Consider the following 21,256-nt stretch of genomic DNA (forward strand, 5'->3'; position numbering starts at 1 on the left):
TTTGCATTCAGTTTCTTAATGTGATAAATTACTTTTTACAGACTATTTAATTTGAAAATGTCCCTGCATAACTATCACGGACCCAGTTCGGTAATGATGTATCATCTTTACTATAATGTTGTATTCGATTTGCTAAGATTTTATGTAGGAGTTTTTCATCCATAATCTTGAGTCAAATGGCTCTGTAATTTTCTCTTCTTAGAATGTCTTTATCTGAGTTATTAGAGTTATGTTCGACCCATAGATTGAGTTTTACTAACCCAAGGAGTTTTGATAAAACTTGGATGATCTACTCTGTTCCTTTAAAATTTGGTAGAACTCATCAGTAGAGTCATATCGATCTGTTTTTTCTTTGTGGAAATAGCTTTAACTACAACTTTATTTATTACGGGATTATCAAGTTTTCTTTTGTTAGTTCTAGTAAAATATACTTTTCTAGTAATTTGTCTATTTTGTTTAATTTTTAAAAATAATTTGGTAGCTATTGATAGTTTTCTGTTAATATATTTATAATTTATTTAATCTATTCTTTATATAGTTATATTCATATTTCATTTTATTATATTATTTGTTTTTGTTCCTTTCTTGATCAAGCTTTACAAAAATTGTTCACTCTGTTCTTTCAAGGGACTACCTTTGGCTCTGTTGAGATTCTTCTATTATATCTTTGGAGGTTTTCTGTTCATTTTTAGTATATTGATTTCTGCTTTCTTTTGGTTATTCTGTTACACTTTTCATATCATCTTCACAGGGATACTTCACTTATTAATTCTGAGACTTTTTTCTTTTCTAAAGTAAGGATTTAAGGTTATAAATTCTCCTCACAACTTTGATTTTGCTTTAGTCCCCAAGTTTTGATATTTAGACTTTTCAACATAACTAAATTCTAGTGTTATAATTTCCATTTTAATTTCTTCATTTCATGAGTTATTCATCAGTATTAATTTTGTTCTTATTTCCAAACATTCATGAATTAAAAAAAATTATCCATTTTCTTATTAACTTTTATTTTATTTTATTTTATTTTTTCCTGCTTTATCTCCCCAAAGCCCCCTGTACACAGTTGTATATCTTAGTTGCCGGCCCTTCTAGTTGTGGGATGTGGGACGCCGCCTCAATGTGGCCTGATGAGTGGTGCCATGTCTGCGTCCAGGATCCGAATCCTGGGCCGCCGCAGCAGAGCACGCGAACTTAACCACTCAGCCATGGAGCCGGCCCCTCTTATTAACTTTTAATTGCATCATGGTCAGATAAAACTAACTTTGCTTTGAAATTTGTGTAGATTTATTTATTAATATGATCAATTGTTACAGCTGCCCCATGTGCCTTTGAGGAAAATATATATTCTATAATTGTCTGATGCAGAAATCTTTATATATTTCTATTGTTCAAGCTTATTAATTGTGTTAGTTCTTCCATACTCTTTTTTATTTTTTTGTCTGCCTGATTTATTTATTGGTGACCAACGGCCATGTTTTGCCCAGGACAGTCCAGGTTTACACTTGATGGGCCAGAGCTATTATTCAGAGCATCCATCTGTGAACAGATACAGAATCTCCCTGGGAAAATTCTGTGCATTGATTGTCCATTATGGTTTTCTGACTCCATTGCTAACCTTCCTCTCCTATGCTGACATATTCTTTGATTGCCTTAGTGGCATTCAGTCTGTTTTCATTGAGTGTTGAATAAATCAGTGTCTCAGAGTTTTGTGGACATTCCAATTTTATAGCATATACATTGTGAACTTCTGAATCCCACTAAAATTAGCTCCTAACACTGTTCCTGGCTTGATGCAACTGAGCTAAATCTGTCTCCAAGGTAAAGATTAGACATTTAGCCTTTAATTTTATTGGTAGCTTTTCATTTATATCATGTAAATAAAATACTGAGTAATACTACAAAAGCAGTTTTCATGTATTGAAAACTTACTAGTGGTTAAGCACTTTGCATTTCATTTTCATGAAGCTCATTTATAATAATCTAATCACTATTTCTTTTGTACAGATAAAGAAATCGAGGCTCAGATATATAAAATAACTTTTCCAAGGTCATAGGGTAGGGAGTGTATAATATGGGAATTACATTAAGGTTGTAGGACTTCAAGGCCCAGTCATCTTTAATGACTTGTTTCAAAATTTGTTTTTTAAATCTAATAACCGAAATTAAACTGGGAAAGTTCTAGAAGTTCTTGAACTTTTACTCTCATGCCAAGTGTATTTAGACCTTTTGCAAAAAAAAAAACTATATTTAAAAATTTTATATAATATTTCTTTTTTTCTTTTCCTTTTTTGCTGAGGAAGAGTAGCCCTAAGCTAACATCTGTTGCCAATATTCCTCTTTTTTTTTGCTAAAGGAAGAGTAGCCCTGAGCTAACATCTATGCCAGTCTTCCTCTACTTTATAAGTGGGTCGCCACCACAGCACGGCTGATGAGTGGTGTAGATTCATGCCTGGGATTCGAACCTGCAAACCCAGCCCACCAAAGTGGCGCATGCTGAACTTAACCACTACAATACATGGCTGGCCCCTTTCATTTTTCATTTTAATATTTTAAGTAAAACATTGCCATTATTTTATAGTAATTTACAGATACTCTTGAAAGGAAAATTATGGAGCGAACTATAAATAATATTTTTGGAATATTAATATGTCACTATTATATTCTTTGAAATTCAACCTCTTATAATACAAATTATCAAATTCAAACTCTAAATGGTCAAATGCATAGTTTTCCCATTCTGATATATATTTTTCTAAATAAATTGTCAAGAAAATAGTAGATCACTTCTAGAAATCATAATTTCTAGAAAAACAACTGAAATTACTAACCACTTAGCTTTGGGCTGGGTGTTCCTAGTGCAGGTCTAGGATCTTTCACCAATATTTTGGAACCAGCTATGAAAAGAAATGAAAATGTTTACAAAAGTTAATATAATTAATAACACATCTACATACACAAAATGTGATGCATTGCCAATTTTATTCTCTGACATTTCATATCATTTTCTCTAAAATGTCCTGTTCATCACAGCATCTTGGTCCCCACTCAACACTCTTGTTGTAGAGCTAACAACTTCAGTAAATACCCCCATTATAGTTCAGCGGGACAAGGGGAAGTTAGTGCTGCGATATCATCTCGGGATACTGTTTCTTATTTTTGAGGCATAAACTAAAATTAAAATAATTGATTCCAACATGGAAGTTGAGGGCTGAGGATGTGTTCCTGTTGCAAAAAGGCAGAAATCATTTTGGTAGGGTTCACATTTAAGAATCAAAATTTGTTAAGATAGCTCATGGTGTCACACAAAATCAGGTCGACTCAAAGGTGAAAACTTAAAACAAAAGTTTTAAGCCAAACTAAAGGTAGCCCAAAACCAAGGAAATCATGTAGGGTGCTGGAGGTGCTTGAGAAGTTGCAGAAGCTATGATAGGCAGTGCTTATAGACCATGTAAAGATTTAGATTTTTATCGTAAGGACAATATAATGTCTTTAATAGGTTTGAAAGGGAAGTGATTTGGGTGAACATCACTCTAGCTGCAAGATGGAGAACAATTTGGAAAGGACTGGGTATTGATATGGGCAGAGAAGTTAGGAGGCTGCTGCAGTAGTCCCAGTAGAGATAATGCTGAATTAGACTATTGCAGTAGTGAGGATAAAACAGAAAAGTGAAAAGATAAAAAAACCTATTGAAATCCTGGTGGATTTAATGCAATATGAAGATGTCAAAGATGACTACTAGATTTCTATTTACTACATGATGATGGTACCACTGAGATAGGGAACACCAAAAGAAGTCTATGGTGAAGGGAAATTTATGAGTTTATCATGTAAACAATTGAACATATAAGTCTGGAGCTAAGAGAAGATAAATGAGCTAGAAATAATTATTCATAAATATTATCCATAGAGAAGGCTGTTGAAACCATTGGCTTGAATGAGATCACCTAGGGAGAGGACATAGAGTGAAAGGAAGAGATGGCTAAGAACTGAGCTTTTAGAGAAGCATGGGTAGAAAAGAATACACTTATAAAGGAAATGGAGAATGAGAGCCAGAATTATGAAGGAATAAAACATCTATTTATTCAACAAGTATTTATTGAACACTTTCACATACAAGGCACTGATCTAGATGTTAAAATTACAGCGGCAAACACTTTGAACAAAGTTTCTGTTTTTACTGAGATTGTATTCCAGTTGGGGAGGGGCAGATGAAAGGACAGGACAGTGGAGAAAGATAGTGACAAGTGAACAAAAGAGTAAGATCTCACATCGTAGGGATTTCTATCATGAAAAATTTTAAAAAAGAAAAAAAACTGAGCAATGCTCTAGCTAAGAGAAGAGACTGAAAACATTTTAAGAAGGAAAAAGTCATTAACATTTATGAATGCTGCAAGAGATCAAGAATTAGAAGGCCTGAAAAAAACAAAAAGGAAAAAGGAGTTTATGGATGACCTTATCAAGAACTATAGAAAAATTTCCTTTGCTCTTTCTGGAAACATTACCCTTTTTCTTCTGGTAAACTTATTATAGTTTGTCCAGATGGGGATTGTCCTGATTAAGCAACAACAAGGATGGACATTTCACCTAGATCTGATCAAAATATCATATCACCTTGGCTGTGTAATAGATTTAGAGATGGACTCTATTCAAAACTGTAACAATCAGACTCCTGAACAGTGTTTCCTGACCAAACTTTGGAAAAGATTCTTTCTACCAGAGTTACTCTCCCAGAAGGATATGAACCCAGGAACGCTGGCAGCAATTTTCCCTACTGTATTGGTTTGAATAGTGTACCCCCAAAATTCACGTTCACCAGGAACCTCAGAATATGACATTATTTGGAAGTAGGACCTTTGAAGATGTAATTAGTTGGTGATTTTGAGGTGAAATAATCCTGAAATAATCTCTAAATCCAATGACTCATGTCTTTATAAGAAGAGTAGAGACATATACAGATGCATAGGAAAGAAGGCTGTATGAGGATGGAGGTAGAAATTGGAGTGAGGCAGCTACGACCCAAGGAGTGTCCAGGATAGCCAGAAGCCAAGAGGTAAGGAATGATTCTTCCAGAGAGCCTTCAGAGGACACATGGCCCTGACAACACATTAATTTTGGACTTCTGACCTCCAGAACTGTGAGAGAATAGATTTCTGTTCTTTAAAGCCACCCAGCTTGTGGTACTTTGGTACAGCAGCCCTGGGAAACTAATACGCCTACCATAAGTAGAGAAGTAGAAGAAATAATAAAGGCCAGAAGAAAAAACCAGAGCATGGAAAAGCAGCTACTAAAAAACCTGAATAACATATCTGTGCCTCTGGGTCCAGAAGTGCTTACATCACTCCCACCCTTGGAGTTGGCCAACAAATTTCCCTAGTTCCTAAGCTAATTTGAATTGATTTATTTTTTTTGTCTCTTGCATCTGAGGAAGTCCAAATTCGTACATTTTCTGTTAAAAGCTTTTACAGAGAAAACTTACCTTCACAAACAGGAACTTTTCCAGTCCAGGTGTTATCAGATCTACACACCCTATGTTCTGTTCCACCTGCTAAGAAGAAGCCAGGCTGGCAGGTATAAATTAGTGTATACCCATGGGATGGGAGGTCCATTCCTACTACATTTGCATGAGCAGGAGTTTCCGGCTGTTTACAGCTATGGGCTATATTGAGAAAAGAGAAAAATGTTCATTTGTTATAGACACATTAAGAAAATTTTGAGGGGCCGGCTCCGTGGCCGAGTGGTTAAGTTCGCGTGCTCCGCTGCAGTGGCCCAGGGTTTGGATCCTGGACGCGGACATGGCACTGCTCGTCAGGCCACGTTGAGGCAGCGTCCCACATCCCACAACTAGAAGGACGTGCAACTAAGATATACAACTGTGTACAGGGAGGGTCTGGGGAGATAAAAGCAGAAAAAAAAAAAAAAAAGATTGGCAACAGTTGCTAGTCCAGGTGCCAATCTTAAAAAAAAAAAAAGAAAATTTTGAGATTGGAGTCACAAAATATTTTTCAAGGTATGTTAATGCCTTTATGTAAATATACCTTTAAATTGTTATTCTAATGAATCAAGGAAAATGCATCAATGTAAATATACATATTAAATTCATAGACTAGCATTTCCTAAACAATCATCTATAGAACACTGGTAGATGTTAACAGGTAAACTGAGGGGGGAAAAACACTTACTGTGAATAATTAACCTCATAAGTGTGTATGATATCACCATTTTAGAAAGTCACAATATATATTAGCATTTTAAATGATCTAAAAAGTTCCACAGTGAGATATCTTTTAAAGTTTGTCAAACTCAGATTTTCTATACCAGTTTAGGAAATGTATTTTATGATTTTTTTATTTACTGTATTTGTTTTAAATTTAAAAACATGTTTTCTAAAGTTAAATCCAACCACAGATCATTATGTTGCTCTGAAATTAATACTTTCTAATGTAGAAAGTACAAATTAATAATTTTTTTACATATAGAATTTTCTGGCCATATTTTGGGTCCATATGCTAGTAGCATTTTTTCATTCACTTAACTTTTTGTCTCCTTTCCTGCATTTTTCCTCCCACTCCTAATTCGCTACCTTTATTCCACTGCACTTATACTGATGGCACTTCTTGGCCCTCCCCTCAGTTCACCTGTTTTGTGTCTTAGAAAGACCATTCCTTTCTCAATCAGAAATAGATACTATAAGGAATCTTTCCCCAAACAAGAGAGTAACTTTCCATTTGTTTCCCAATGGAGATTTAGAAAGCTATATGCAATAGCTAACATTTTTTAACACTATGTAATAAACGTTGTGTTACATAGTTTATATTTAATATAATACCAGTTAATGAAATTTAATCCCCATGGGGGAAATATCACTAAGGATAAACACAAATAGTTTGTCTGTTACATTCTTAACCCCCACATGATGCATATATTAGAAATTCTGAGATGCCTTGCAGTACAGAAGCTGTTTAACTTCATTTAAATCATCATATCCCAAATGCAGGTCATTTAAGAATCTTAGTTTACTATGAAATATCTAGTTACATCCCACACAGCTGTTCTAAAGTACATACTCTGAGGAATGATCTTTTAAGGAATTTTGACATATTTAAATACTATAAGCAAACCAGGTATGTGACATGACTTCTCAGTGGAGAATTCTGCTGCTTTTCAGTAAGCCACATGCCCAGAGGGGCTCCCATGTTTATTTGCGTCATTCTGAACAGGGCTCGACTAAAGTCACAAGACTTACTTGAACTTCAGCAAATCTTAAAAGCTAGACACCATCCCGTTGAGTATTTCTATTTCCTTATTTTTTACCCCAAGAGGCTAAGAATTTAAAAAGATGGGGCAGGAGATAAAAAGAGGGAGTCGGAGGGAAAAAATAGATAAGTAACTCACCAGCTGGAATTTATGTCTAACTATAAATTAGAAAACACTGTTTAGTGACCTTGGACTTTGTTCTTATTTAATCTGTATAGCAAGTGCTCTCAACTTAGGGTCAGTGCACACTTAGAAGCTCCAGGAAATCTTAAAATAGTATTCATGTTTTGGGACAAGGTGTTGATGCTTATCTCCCTTCATGGATGTTTCTACGTTTCTTCAGATTCTCAGAGAGATTCACAAGTAATAAAAGATTAAGAGTCACTCTGTTGGAACCTCCTGTATCACAGATCTGCACAGAGAGGTGTAGATCTATGGATCTATAAACTAATCATCATCTAAAATTACCAGACAGAACACAAACACAAGAGCTTTTCAAAAAGAACAAAAGCGTACCTCATGCCTTTTGGCTTCTTTAGAAAGAATGCTCTCCAGTGGGCATGGGGGTTATGATATAGTAATAAAGTTATACATATGAATTATGTTTTATAATCTAAACAATCAATGTGAAACATCTGTTGTATAAATATAAACTTATTTTCACAGTTAGAAGAAAAAATCCATATAAATTCTTACCTATGATAAGTATAATTTCTTAACCACAATACTTACGTATGCACTCGGGCTGAATTCCACTCCATGTGAGGTCAGGAAGGCAAGTACGTGTTGTAGACCCTTGTAGAAGGTGTCCTTTTTTGCAGTGGAACTGTACAACACTTCCTACCTACAGAGAAAAAGCAAACATCCCCATGCAACTCCAATGATAGCAACAAATCAAAAAACTTGGACCAGAAAATGTTTTCAAAAGAAATTCTGCATGATAGAAGTTGGAAAGAAAAGAAATAGAAATCTGAATAAAAAAAAAAATGGAGAAAAAATCAAGAGTAAAGAAAACACCTAGATCTCTTTGTGCACATATCATCACCAAATATTTGAGTACCCAATGTATACAGAGGTGCCAAACTTTTTGCCATGTTAATTTGAAGAAACTATGTAGGATACCAAAAGGTCAATAAGCCACATATGATAGAAGATAGACAGACAGATGGATAGAGAGTTAACTAAAGATAGATAAATGAAGATGGATAAAGATAGATATGGAAATAAAGATAACTAAAACATAAGAGGTAAATGAATATGGAAGACAGTAAAGGCAATACCAGATTGAACAAAGTTATTTACTGAAGGTTGTGGTGGTAACAGAAATATACGATGGAAGATATGTGTTTTGCACTAAGCTTATAAGGATGTGGGATTTAGATAAATATATAGAACAATGATTTTTAAAGTGTGGTGCTCAGACCAGGAATCCCAGCATAACCTAGGAGCTTGTTAGAAATGTAAATTTGGGAACTTTACCCCACATCCACTGAACCAGAAACTCTTAGGGTAGGGACCAGCAATCTGTGGTTTAATAAGCTCCCCAGGTGATTTCAGTGAACACTAAAGTTTAAGAACAACAGATATAAAAGTAGAAAAGAGAAGAATATGATGAGAAAATGCATGGAGGTTAAAAAATACATCACATGTTTTAGGAAAAAAGACTGTATATTTAATTAGTTGGCATGGATATCTTCCACAGTGAGCGGGAAAGTAGGGGTAAGTGGGAAGAAGCGAGATAGAATAAAAAAGAAAACAGACCCCAGAATAATGTATACTTGGCTTTAACTTAGAATCTGATATTACTTGAATAAGGTATACCTCCTCTTGGAGACTTAATTTCCCATCTATAAATAAAGATGATAATACTATTTGTCTTGAGATTTGTTTTAAGGGTTAAATGAAATAGGATACACAATCCACTCTACACAGGGATGACACATAAGTTTTAAATAAATTCTAGCTATAATTATAAAGTCAGAGACATGAGTATGAATAGTTTCTGAAGGGTCTCAAATAGCAGGCAATGACATTTGAGATCTTTTTTAATAAAAGCATAAGGGGCCAAAGTTTCAGGGCAGGTAAAATTTGTGTAGAAAATAACATCTTTGGAAAATTAAACTAGTGATTGTAGGGAGAAATTACTAAACAATAAAAAGAATGATGAATAGTAACTCTAATTATGTGGCTCGCACTGCCCTTTTAGATTTGAGTGGATAAAAGCCGGACTAACTTGTGGCAACAGACTTGGGAAAGAAGTCCTTTACTCAAAATACATTACAAGGAAAAATCAACAAGATTTATTAAGTGATTAGAAGTGGAGGACAAGAAAAGGGCTATTTAGAGTCTGCCGCTTGAGCCTTCCCCAGCAGTGAAGTCTGAGAATGCTCAATGGCTGTCTTAGGGGTTATCATGCAAACCCTGTTTTCTACTTACCTCTTGAGTTCCTACTCCCATCTGCTAAAGCAATTTAAGGCTAAGCCTAATGTGACATAATTTGATACAAGATTCCATTTGGACCTTGAGACTAGCTAAATTCGACACTCTCACCTTAGCCCCTAGGAGATCTCTTACTCTCTTGATGCCCCATTTTGTCTAGGCCCATTACATTGCTCAACTCCAAGGAGCATTGCTCATGCTGTGTTCAATATAAATGGAGTCCTTCAAATTGTGGTCCAGAGCATGCCATTCACATACTCTCCGAAGTTGTGCAATACGGTACTACAGATGTTGACTTTCTTTTGTGGTCAAGATTATGTGACTGACCATGTAGACTTTGAAATTATATTCTTAAGTCAAACTGGTTCTACAAAAGCCATCATCTCTATAAATCCAGCAATCCTACTTTAGTTTAGATATCAGTTAACGGTACCACCTTTCACCCATAAATCTCCCCTTATTTATCTACCACCAAATACTGATGATGTTATTTCCTAAATCTTTCTCAAACTGTCCTCTACTTATAAATCCTGTTTTAGTCCTGAACATATTTTCTATAGGCTCTTGTTCTCAAACTTTATCAGATAACATAATCACCAGGAGGACTTACCAAAATACAGATAGCTGAGCCCCCCTTGAGTATTTCTGACTGGATAGATCTGGGGGAGGCCCAAGGATCTGCATTTCCAAAAAGTTCTCAGCTAATATTGCTGATGCTGGTCAAGGACCACAGTTTGAGAACTACTGTCATAGACAATTACAGTAATTTTCTAACTTGTCTCCATTTCTCCAGTCTTGTCCCCAGTAAATTTATTTTCCACACTAAAGTACGAATAATCTATTTAACACGAAAGTTTGACCTTATCATTACCCTTCTTAAAATCTCCACTGGCTTACTTTCACAGAATAAAGTTATGCTGTGTTAATTTGGCAGATAAAAGCATCCACAACCTGACCACTGATCATCTCTCTAGCATCATCATTAATCACTTACTTTTACTCAAACTGTGCTCATATAACATTGAGTTTTTGTAGTTACCATAATGCAAGCATATTTCCATGCTGTTCTTCCTGCATGGAATGCCTTTCCCAACTTTCTTTTCCTAGATCTTAACCTAAAACATTTAGCTCAGGCAACATTTCTAGAAAGTCTTTCCCATAGCAACAGATTAAGAAAACTGTCTCTTTTATGTGCTTGCTTAGCACCTTTCAATGTTATCAATGTTATCACCTAGCCTATGAAATCATGTGTTCTATCTGATGGAATACCAGAAGCTAACTGTTAGCTTCTGGGCCAGGGGCTGTGTGTTACTCACCCTCATGCACCAAGAGCTTGGAAGGTGTCTTGAGACTGTTAGATCAACTGAAGGAATGGGAACTAATAATTTCATAAAAAATAACATGTCTATTAGCTTCTTACTTAAAGTGCAGTGATATCCCTTCTGTACTTTAGAACATGAAAGTAAATCACTGTTTGTTCTTTGAAGGGTACATTTGGGTTCCTTCCTATTAACTAGATGTGAGAAACATATTGGATTATATAGACATTTTTTTACCTTTAAGACTTTTTTCTTTATTCCTGTAAACTTTTCTAAAGTGACTATAAATACTGCTTTAGATATTAACCAGATACTATAGAAGTAAAATCTATTTAAAGATTTTTTATATATCACTAACATTTAATAATAATTTTTGTCAAATTCACAGATACTTATATTAAATATCTAATACACCTAGAGTTACACAAAATTCAGAATTATTTTTTAATTCAGAATTTGTTACAGTCAAATCAATCATCGAAATTTTCTCCAAGTATCAGTGCATTAATTAATAATTTTGTCAGCAATAAGTCCACTTAATATATTTTACACAGCCCTCCATCCTTTTCTAACTTACCACGATAGATCCTTCTGACCCTAAATAACTTATAACATGCATAATATAATTTGATTATTTGTAGACACCTAAGTAGCAATATCATAGAAATTTCCATTATGCAATTCAAAAGATTCTTGGAAAAATAATTTATGTACAATTTTCCCACCAATATTTACTAATAAAAAAGTGCTCTGTTTTTATAACCAATTATATACAATGTGAAAATTAATATTTAAAATTATTTTTATATCAGGAATTAAAAATCATCCATATTAAGTTTTAATTGCAGTCAACGTTTAAACAAAAATCACTTTAAATTAGTCTCAATTAGCATGTGTGTGCAAACGCATTATAAAATTTTAAGACATGTCTAATTGGTAAATATCACTTATCTTTTTAAACTCATTTCCTTCTTTTAAATGTTATATCTCAGGTCCTAAGTCATGAAGTTTAGATAGTAAACCATAGCATAATCAAAATTTTGCATAGATTTAGAATATTCTAAGTGAGATCTTTCATTTCATGATATTTTATAAGAAATGACTCTTCCTTTGCAAGAACTTTCATTGTATTTATTTGTGTCTCATTTTTAAAATCACGTATTTGTTTAACTGGAGTATCCAGCATGGTTCATAACAACTAACAACTTTCATACGTATATTTTTCTGAAAGATATATGTTTTGAAAGTTGTTATATATATTTTACATATATATATAATTAAAGCTTCAAAATTTATATGCTTCCTCTGTACTTTAAACAACCATTTTATATTTGTATTTTCTATTATGTGTTTATATTAAACATTTTTATCTAAGAAACAATGAGGTACCATCTAATAAAAGACATACACAAATTTAGATTGATAAAATTGAAGTAGAAAGGCAGGATAATAAAAGTGAGGAAATAACGCGTATGCTTAAGATGAGATGCAAGTTTTCACTGACTGAGCATCAGTTTTCATCCTGAGCTTCCTGATTTAAGAAAAATAGAATTTTAAGGTATCTTATGAGTTTGTATTCAAAAATAAACAGAAGATTTTAACTTTAAAAATTGAATTTTATGGTTTTTTGTTTTAAAATTCATGTCATCATTCATCATTTAAAGGTAATAAAACACTAGGTAACGTTTACCTCATTCAATGTACTTATGCACTAATTTTGATTATAAGCTGGAAATCATACATCACCACTATCATTATTTTAATAACGATAAATACCTTAGTGTTAAATACCTTGGTGGGGTTAAACATCTAAGAGTCAGATTAAAAATATTTCATATCTATAATAAATTTAATGTAACAGGCCCTAAATCCAAATAATGTGTCTTCCAAAGCCCAGAGCTTAATTTAAAGAATGATACTGCAGTTAGTGAAGTATGTGTGCCTGGCATTTATTCCATAATTAATCTAGATGTTGTATCAATCATTTTGACAGCTACTTCCTTCACTACCAATCTATTTTTAGCCAAAAATTGTTACAACTTAGAATATTTTGGATATAAGAGAAATCATGTTGAGTACCTTTTTTAACACTAGGGTTTTCACCACCTTTAGAAACAGGTGATATATTCTTATATGTTAATAATTATATCTATGTCCAAAAATCTACTATATAAATCTACATACAAAAAGAGAGTGAATAAGTGAGCACATTAAAGAAAAAATTAAGAAAATGATTTGAGTGCCTCTGTACTTCACAACGTTCCCCTTTCTGTTATCTCTCTCAGAAGTGGGCTTCCTGATACCTATGCTTTTACTTAAGAAACTACTGGCCACCTGAGCAAACAAGGAGTCGAGTCGATACAAAAGCTGAGACATTCCAATTCTCTCTCTGGAAATTTGGAACAGACATCAAGACAATTAATCACTTTCTGTATATGGCTAAGGTGCAGAAATGATGCACCTTTGGCCATATGGCCAATCCGCAGGGAAAGAAAATGAAGTAGGTAAACATAGAGTAGTGGAAAAAACTGAACACTGCTGTCCAGTTCCTAGATTCTGGACTTGATGAGTCTCACCTAGGTCCCTTCTCTTGGGGTCTCCAACATACCTGCACATGGCTTGTAATGCCTTAAGGCTCAAGCTAGCTCAAAATAGTTTCTGTTACATGCAAGCAAGAGTTTTTCTCAACTGATACAGACACCTTTTCCAGGTATATACAAGACCATATTCATTTGGAATCTATCAATAAATTGATATTAGTTAGAATTATATAACTTAATTCTGGTGGCTCTATACAGATTTAGTAAATATAATTAGTATTGTATATACATACATAAACACATACCTGCCTTATGCATGTAAGAAAGTTGACATCCCTAATTTAACATACTCAGTACATTTGTAATTTTAGTAGAGATTAATATAATTATATATAATCAGACAATCATATTTGAAATCTAGCCTATTCATATTTATTTAGATAGAATGTAATGGTCTAATATATGTTTATTAGCCAAATAATATGAATTCAGGGTTAGGTTAACTATGTGATAACATTTTTCAATGATTATAATAGAATTCTTAAAATGCAGTTAATGATTCTATTCATTTCATTGGATGACTATTCTAAACTCAATCTTACTTATTTCCATTTCCATTATCTCAAAGGGTATTTTCTAGAAAGGACTCATATTCCTCAGAAAATCACCAGATTTAGTGCACAGACACTAACATCAAAATTTTGCATTCTGTCAGGATATTGCGATCAAAGCCAAGTCACATTCTGTTTGAGTTTTTTCATCTTTGTGATGAGGACTAATGTTGTTGAGCTAGTTGGCCATTTTTAAGGATTTATATCAATTGATAAACCTTTTACGGAGATATGAATCTAAAGTTTTCTAAAAACACCAATGTAAGAGAGACTGAGACACTTTTTTACACTTTTGTATTATCTAGACAAGCCTGAGGCAATCTGGACGAACCGGAAACACTACAAAATCAATGTTCATAGAGTGCCTGAACTGTAGATAAATGGAAACTATTTTTAGCAACAAAATATGGCACCTTTGGTGAGTACTTCCTTTAGAAATGATATTCTTCAGGTTGACACTGAATTTCACACAAAATAACACAATTTAGAAAACGCTGCAACACAAGGCAATTGGGTAATGTGTAAATTAGCTATTTCCTTTTGGAGTCAGTATGCACTTTGGTTCCCTTGGCCCCTGTAATGAAAAACTTGTTGAATCTCTACATAAAATCGGAATTGAAAATGAGAAAATAAGAAAGACAGCCACACATGACTGGGCATGCTAAAAATTCTAACATAACAATCCAACTATGTGCTGTGAAACAATAGGTTATACTTAAATTATTTTTTCAGAAATTTCTTACATCAATGATAATATTTTAAAAATATTTTAGTATTATATACCTATTATAAGACAAACATATTTTACTCTTCTTGCCTTATTGAATGACCACATTTTTATATATTTGCTAACTCTCTGTCTCAGAAATCTCTCCCTTTACCTCTCTCATCTTTACTTTTCCTCACTGTCCCCATGTCCTTCTGCAAAGTTTACTCATTTATTCTCTCACTTACTCTCTTACAGCCTAGCTACTGCTTATGGATTTTCCCTATGCTCACAGCTATGTTTTTATTCTATCCTCTGGGTCAATTAGGCTATTTTCTTGAGGAATATTTTTCTTCTCCTAATTCCCTTTTAATTCTTTTGTTGCCTGTTACCCTTTTTATATATGTTTATGAATATAGATATAAGCATGACGTTTGTTCTGTTTGTGCCAACAGGATTATATGCCTGTGAACCACAGAAGCTTTTTGATCTAGTTTTATACTAAATGGAAATATTTATTTAAAGTACCCACTTGAAATCCAAATGTATTGTTCTGAGATCCATGCCGTGGCACTCCTGGATTTTCACATGAGGTACGGGTGGGTTCTAAAATGAAGATTAAAAACACATTATACCTTTAAATCTCAGACTTATATTTAAATGTATATCTCTCTTCATACAAAATAATTTAAGTGATCTGGGGCTTAATGAAAGGGCATGAGTAACAGTAAAGAGTATAAATCTAATAGCATCTCCCCATGGAGAGAAGCCTGCTAATCTTAAGGCAAGAAATTCAGGTAGACTGCATTTCATATGAATTATGCAATTCTTGAACTTTGAACCCTTCTAATATAAAAGCATTTGACATCCAACTAACTCTGTGGATAAAAAGTTAAGGGAAAATGAAGAACACATGCATAAAATATTTGCTCAAGGATTTTGTGAAGTTACAATCTCAAGTAGGATAATATTCCCCTTAAGAAGTAAGGGTTTTTCCAGAAACAGGACTTAGTTATTTAGATTTTTCATTGACATATGTAGGAGATTTAGGCACAAAAATGATAGGGCTGCTGGTCTCTCAGTTGGTTAGCTTGAATGACAGTTTATTTGGTTAGTTTATCAAATGTGGCATTTAATTTTAGGATTACAGAAATGTACTTTGAGCCATTTTGAAATCAATCTATCTTTTTTTTTTTTTTGGTGAGGAAGACTTGCCCCAAGTTAACATCTGTGGCCAATCTTCCCCTTTTTTTTTTCACTTGAGGAAGATTAGCTCTGAGCTAAGATCCATGACAATCTTTCTCTACTTTGTATGTGGGAAGCCTCCACAGCACAGCCGAAGAGTGGAATAGGTCCACACCTGAGATCCGAACCTGCGGACCTGGCTGCTGAAGCGGAGAGGAACATTAACCACTCGGCCATGGGGCCAGCCCATCAATGTACCTTTTTTACATTTTTGGAGCAAGTTTAATTTCATTTGAATGTGCTTTATTAACTATAAAGATCTATACAAATGTTAGTACTTAATGCAATTTATCTGGAAGGTTTTTTCTTTTTCATTTACTGATAAACAGGAAAATTACTTCAATATTTCTTCTGGAAGTTTTAGATGCTAAAACTAATATCATATGTTTTAACAATATTCACTTTCAGTGCCTTTGAAGTGCTTTTATATTTTATATTTCTTTTTCATAGTTAGCCAACTATTACAGGATAAAGAAAACCATTAAATGCCACTACTACCCAGTAATTCCAGAATCACTGAGCATAATCGACCTTTAATTAATGTTACCTATGCAGTGAGGTGACGAACCACTCCAAGTGCCATCTGCTTGACATATTCTGGTGCTCGATCCCACTAATATGAAAGGAGAATTGCAGCTGAATGAAACCTCTGACTGGTATATAAAGCTTTTGCCTTCTCTTTTTCCTTGGGCGGGTATACCAGGGTCACCACAAAACTTTGCTGAAAGTGAAAAGAAAGACAATTATAGAAAAGATTCAGGGTTCATCAGAGTAAACTGTTTAGAAAAATGATGAAAGTAACTGGAATATTATACTTAAGTGGCATGCCATCCATATTAATCTACTGCAATGAAATTTTTTCAGTATTTGATTACATGAATAAATACTGAATGTACAACTCAGTATAATATTATAATGTGGTCTGATCCAGACATTTTTTACCTAGTAGGCCATCTTAATAACTGTAGGTTTTTTTTTTTTTTAAGAATCACACCACATATTTATACATATAGGTTGTAAAGTTGGAGGGCATTCCTAAAAAAAAATGGGATTCACAGATGGCTCTGTCAGAAAGAACCAATCCATAATGGTCTAGGTTGTATTCTCCAGATTGCTGTATTTTTTTTTGTGCATATAAAACATACGGTTTGTTTCGTTGTACTCTGTTGAACACCGAGAGCGCATTTCCCAGTATTCTGTTGCCTTCCTCTTCAAAATATCATGAAGGATTTTTGAGAGTTTTTTAAAGAGTAAAGAAGCCCCTCAGAGTACAAATTTATACAAAATGAAGGAAACTCAATGTTCTACAAGCACTGAAGAGATCAACTTAACAGGATTTCTAAACAAGTTGATTATATTATTCCATTCAACATATATTTTTTAACTACTAAAAGAAACTTTTCTAGGTGGTTTTAGGCACTTGGACTTAGTAAACAAACTAAGAATCCTGCCTTTGTGACGTTTATGTATTTGTGAGGGAAGTAAACAAACAATAAATATAATTAATAAGTAAAAAAGGTAGTGTGTGGGAAAGTAGTAAGCTCTATGGGGAAAAATTGTGTAGGAAAAGATGATCTGGACTGTGTATGTGTGAGTGTGATGGATGGTGAGGGTTGGGAGTGGATTTTAAATGAGGTGGCAAGGGTCTCTCTTACTGACGAAAGATTTGGAAGAAACAAAGCATTTAGCCATGCTGATATTCCAAGGGAGAGCATCCCAGATAGAGGAAACAGCATTGCCAAAGCCCACTGCTGGGGCACGTCTAGCGTGTTGGAGGAAGAACAAGGCCAGTGAGTCTGGAGCAGAGGGAGCATGTGGAAGTCAATAGGAGATGAGATCAGACGGTTTCAAATCTAGTAGATAACCTAGACAAAGGTACCCACATCATATACTTTCATTTTTTTTTCATTGTAGTAAAAAATACATAACATATAATTTACTATTTTAACCATTGTTAAGTCCACTGGACAGGACACCTACCAGGACAACAGTAATAAACTAGACATGCTCCAAGGCAAATTTGAACGTATGAATACACTAATAATAGAATACCTTAGTCTTAAGCTCAATGTTCAAGGACAGACCTTCCCTGAAATTCAAGACTCTAGGAGAAGCTTGAATTTTCAAACCTCTTTTCAGGAACTTCTTTCTTTTTCTTTTTAAAACAGTTAAGATGAAAACCAATCATTAAATAAATATTAAACAAAATAAATTGAGGAGAAAAATTTAGAGTAAAATAACAAAGGTAAAATAAACATTTGTTTATTGTGTTTTGTTTTAATTTTCACCTTTTCTTAGATTTTTGTAAACCTTAGTGCTACTTGGCATCCAGGTCCTTCTAGCAATATAATATCAAAGCCTAAAGGCCAGGGTCTTTGTCTTATTAATCCCTGTATCTCTAGCATTTTGAATTTCACTCAATTTTGAATTCAAACATTTTGAATTTCAATGGATATTTCCTCAGTGAACATTATCAATGGGCATTTCAGCTTTAGCAATAGTTTCTATTGCTAAGTTATTTCATAACCTACTTCTGATGTGTTTCTCTTGCATATTTGTGCTGAGTAATTCATCTCAGAAACTTATCTTTATTCAACAAAGACAATAAAGGAGGGAGACACAAGCACTTAAACTCCTCAATCATCCCCTGGTCACTGCCCCTCCTTCCTCCTCACTCCATCTGTTTTCTATCCATAGATTTTCATGTACTAAACCAAACAACCTATTGGTGCCAAGTTTAGAGGCTTAAGACACAGGGTTTATTCATAATGACATAAACTTTAAGATAAAAAGACATGCTTTGAACAGAATTAAAGAGAAAAGACTTCCATTATTTTAAGTCCTTAAAATGAATGAATTTGGCTATTCAATGGATAAGAGGATTATGTCTTAAGTCTGCCTTCACTGAACTGGAATTCATACTCTTCCATTTACTAGCAGCGTGATGCTAGGCCACAAAACAAGGTAGCTGGTTCCCTAAATGATGGAAGAGTTCATAGTGTCCTTACAATTTGATTTCCCTCTCTGAGCTTGTGTCATTATTTAATAAAATGTCATGACTAAGCATTCTTACCAGGAGTTCTGTTACGTGTAGTAGAAATTATACATGTAAAGGAAGTGGGACAAAGTTAGCCCCATTTTATTTGGGAATTATAATTCAAATGTCAATAGTAAGTATTTTTTTATCATTTGCATAGAACCAAAAATAAAACATCCTCTCAAGATAACTTCTTGATTGAGACTTTTTTCAGTCATATCAAACTTTACCATAAATTCATCTCTATAACATCTCTTTGTCCCCATCTATTCTGAAGTAGCCATAGAATATCTAGTCTTATATAGAACACATTGATCTTTTCTAAGATGATTCTCTAGCATAAATCAGAATCTTAAGAGCCAATTTGTGTGACATCAACCTTGAGGCATTGGAACAGACTTATACTAATGAATCATTTTACCCAAAAGGAGCTTCTTTGGATCTTGCTTAAATTGCAGTTTAACAAACCACAACCATAATTGTAAATTAGTTCTATCTCTCATGTTCAATATAATATATAGCTCAATATAACTATTTAGTAATATCTCTCTGGAAGAAATGTATTACGAATAATCTGATGGGCCAGCAAAATGGTGGTATGCATGCCCAGTATTTGCAATCACTTAATAGGATGCTCTTCAAATAAAGTATGCCAAAGTATACCTAATAATTTATCTTCAGTCATCATAATTCAAAATGTGTACCTTAAATATATATTTATATTATATTAAAATATGTGGTCATTCAGGAGGATATATATAAAATATATGAATATCCATGAACCCAACACCCAACTTAAGAAACTGAAAATTGCCAATACTGTTGAAACTCCTTCTAGGTCTCTCCTTTTTCTCAGGCCCAGGATAAGAGGCCTTGTCTCATCCCAAATTCTAGGTTCCTCATTTCCACACATTTCTTGATAATTTTACCACATTTATATACATGCTTAAGCATTGAATTGTTTAGCTTTACCACTAAAGACAATGCTGATATTACTATTCTTATACTTGTCTCCTTGTGTACATGTACAGAAATTTGTGGAGGGCATATAACTATGAATATGATTTCTGGGCCAGAAACTCTGTACATCTTTAACTTTACTATATAATAGCAAATAGTTTTGCAAATGGTTGAGAGAATTTACACATCCACCATGAGTATATAAAAGGTTATATTACTCTACTTCCAACACTTGACATTGTCCAACATTTTTTTTCCAGTCCAATGGTTAGGAAGTAGCTGTCCATGTCTTTTTCACATTGTTATTGTTATGTCTCTTTTGTTTTAGGGAATTTTTATATATTCTAAATATTATTTTTATTTTTCATGCATATTGATTGTATTGTCTAAGTTTGTGATTGGTCTTTTGATAATGAGAACTTTAAAATTTTTAATGCAGTTGAATTTTTCCCCTTTTGCATTTATGGGTTGGAGTTTTTGTATTTCGTTTAAGAAATCCTTTCTTATCTTAAGTTTATTTAGATCGTTTCTTAATCTTTTTTTTATGGGGTCATATTGACTTACAACATTGTGTAAATTTCAAGTGTACATCACTATACTCAGTTTCTGTAAAGAATGCATTGTGTTCACCATAAACAGTCAGTTTTTATCCGTCACCATACATATGTGCCCCTTTAACCCTTTTGCCCTACCCCCTACCCCCTTCTCCTCTGACAACCACTAATCTATTCTCCTTATTTATGTGTTTGTTTATCTTTCCCATATGAGTGAAATCATATGGTATTTGTCTTTCTCTGTCTGACTTATTTCACTCAGCACAATACCCTCAAGGTCCATCCATATTGTCACAAATGGCACAATTTTGTCTTTTTTTAATGGGAGAGTAGTATTGCCCTGTGTATGTATACACCACATCTTCTTTATCCACTCATCTGTTGATGAGGACTTGGGTTGTTTGCATGCCTTGGCTATTGTGACTAATGCTGTGATGAATGTAGGGGTGCACACATCTTTCCAAATTGTTGATTTCATGTTCTTTGGATAAATACTCAGCAGTGGGATAGCTGGATCATATGGTATTTCTATTTTTAATTTTATGAGAAATATCCATACTGTTTTCCATAATGGCTATATCAGTTTGCATT

General features: G+C 33.8%; 1 protein-coding gene across 5 annotated transcripts in view; it reads right to left on the reverse strand.

The window, feature by feature from the left end:
• CSMD3 (CUB and Sushi multiple domains 3) overlaps positions 1-21,256 on the reverse strand; it is a 1,176,027-nt gene that overhangs the window by 17,131 nt on the left and 1,137,640 nt on the right. For all 5 annotated transcript variants that reach the window (XM_044781000.2, XM_014843283.3, XM_070481504.1 and 2 more), the window contains 5 exons: positions 16,662-16,835; positions 15,402-15,475; positions 7,987-8,098; positions 5,477-5,656; positions 2,829-2,894 (listed from right to left, as the gene is read on the reverse strand). In XM_044781000.2, coding sequence (XP_044636935.2) covers positions 2,829-2,894; positions 5,477-5,656; positions 7,987-8,098; positions 15,402-15,475; positions 16,662-16,835 — 606 coding nt within the window. The remainder of the gene's footprint in view (positions 1-2,828; positions 2,895-5,476; positions 5,657-7,986; positions 8,099-15,401; positions 15,476-16,661; positions 16,836-21,256) is intronic.

This window comes from Equus asinus, chromosome 12 (assembly GCF_041296235.1).
Source record: "Equus asinus isolate D_3611 breed Donkey chromosome 12, EquAss-T2T_v2, whole genome shotgun sequence".
In the NCBI taxonomy this organism is placed as follows: Eukaryota; Metazoa; Chordata; class Mammalia; order Perissodactyla; family Equidae; genus Equus; species Equus asinus.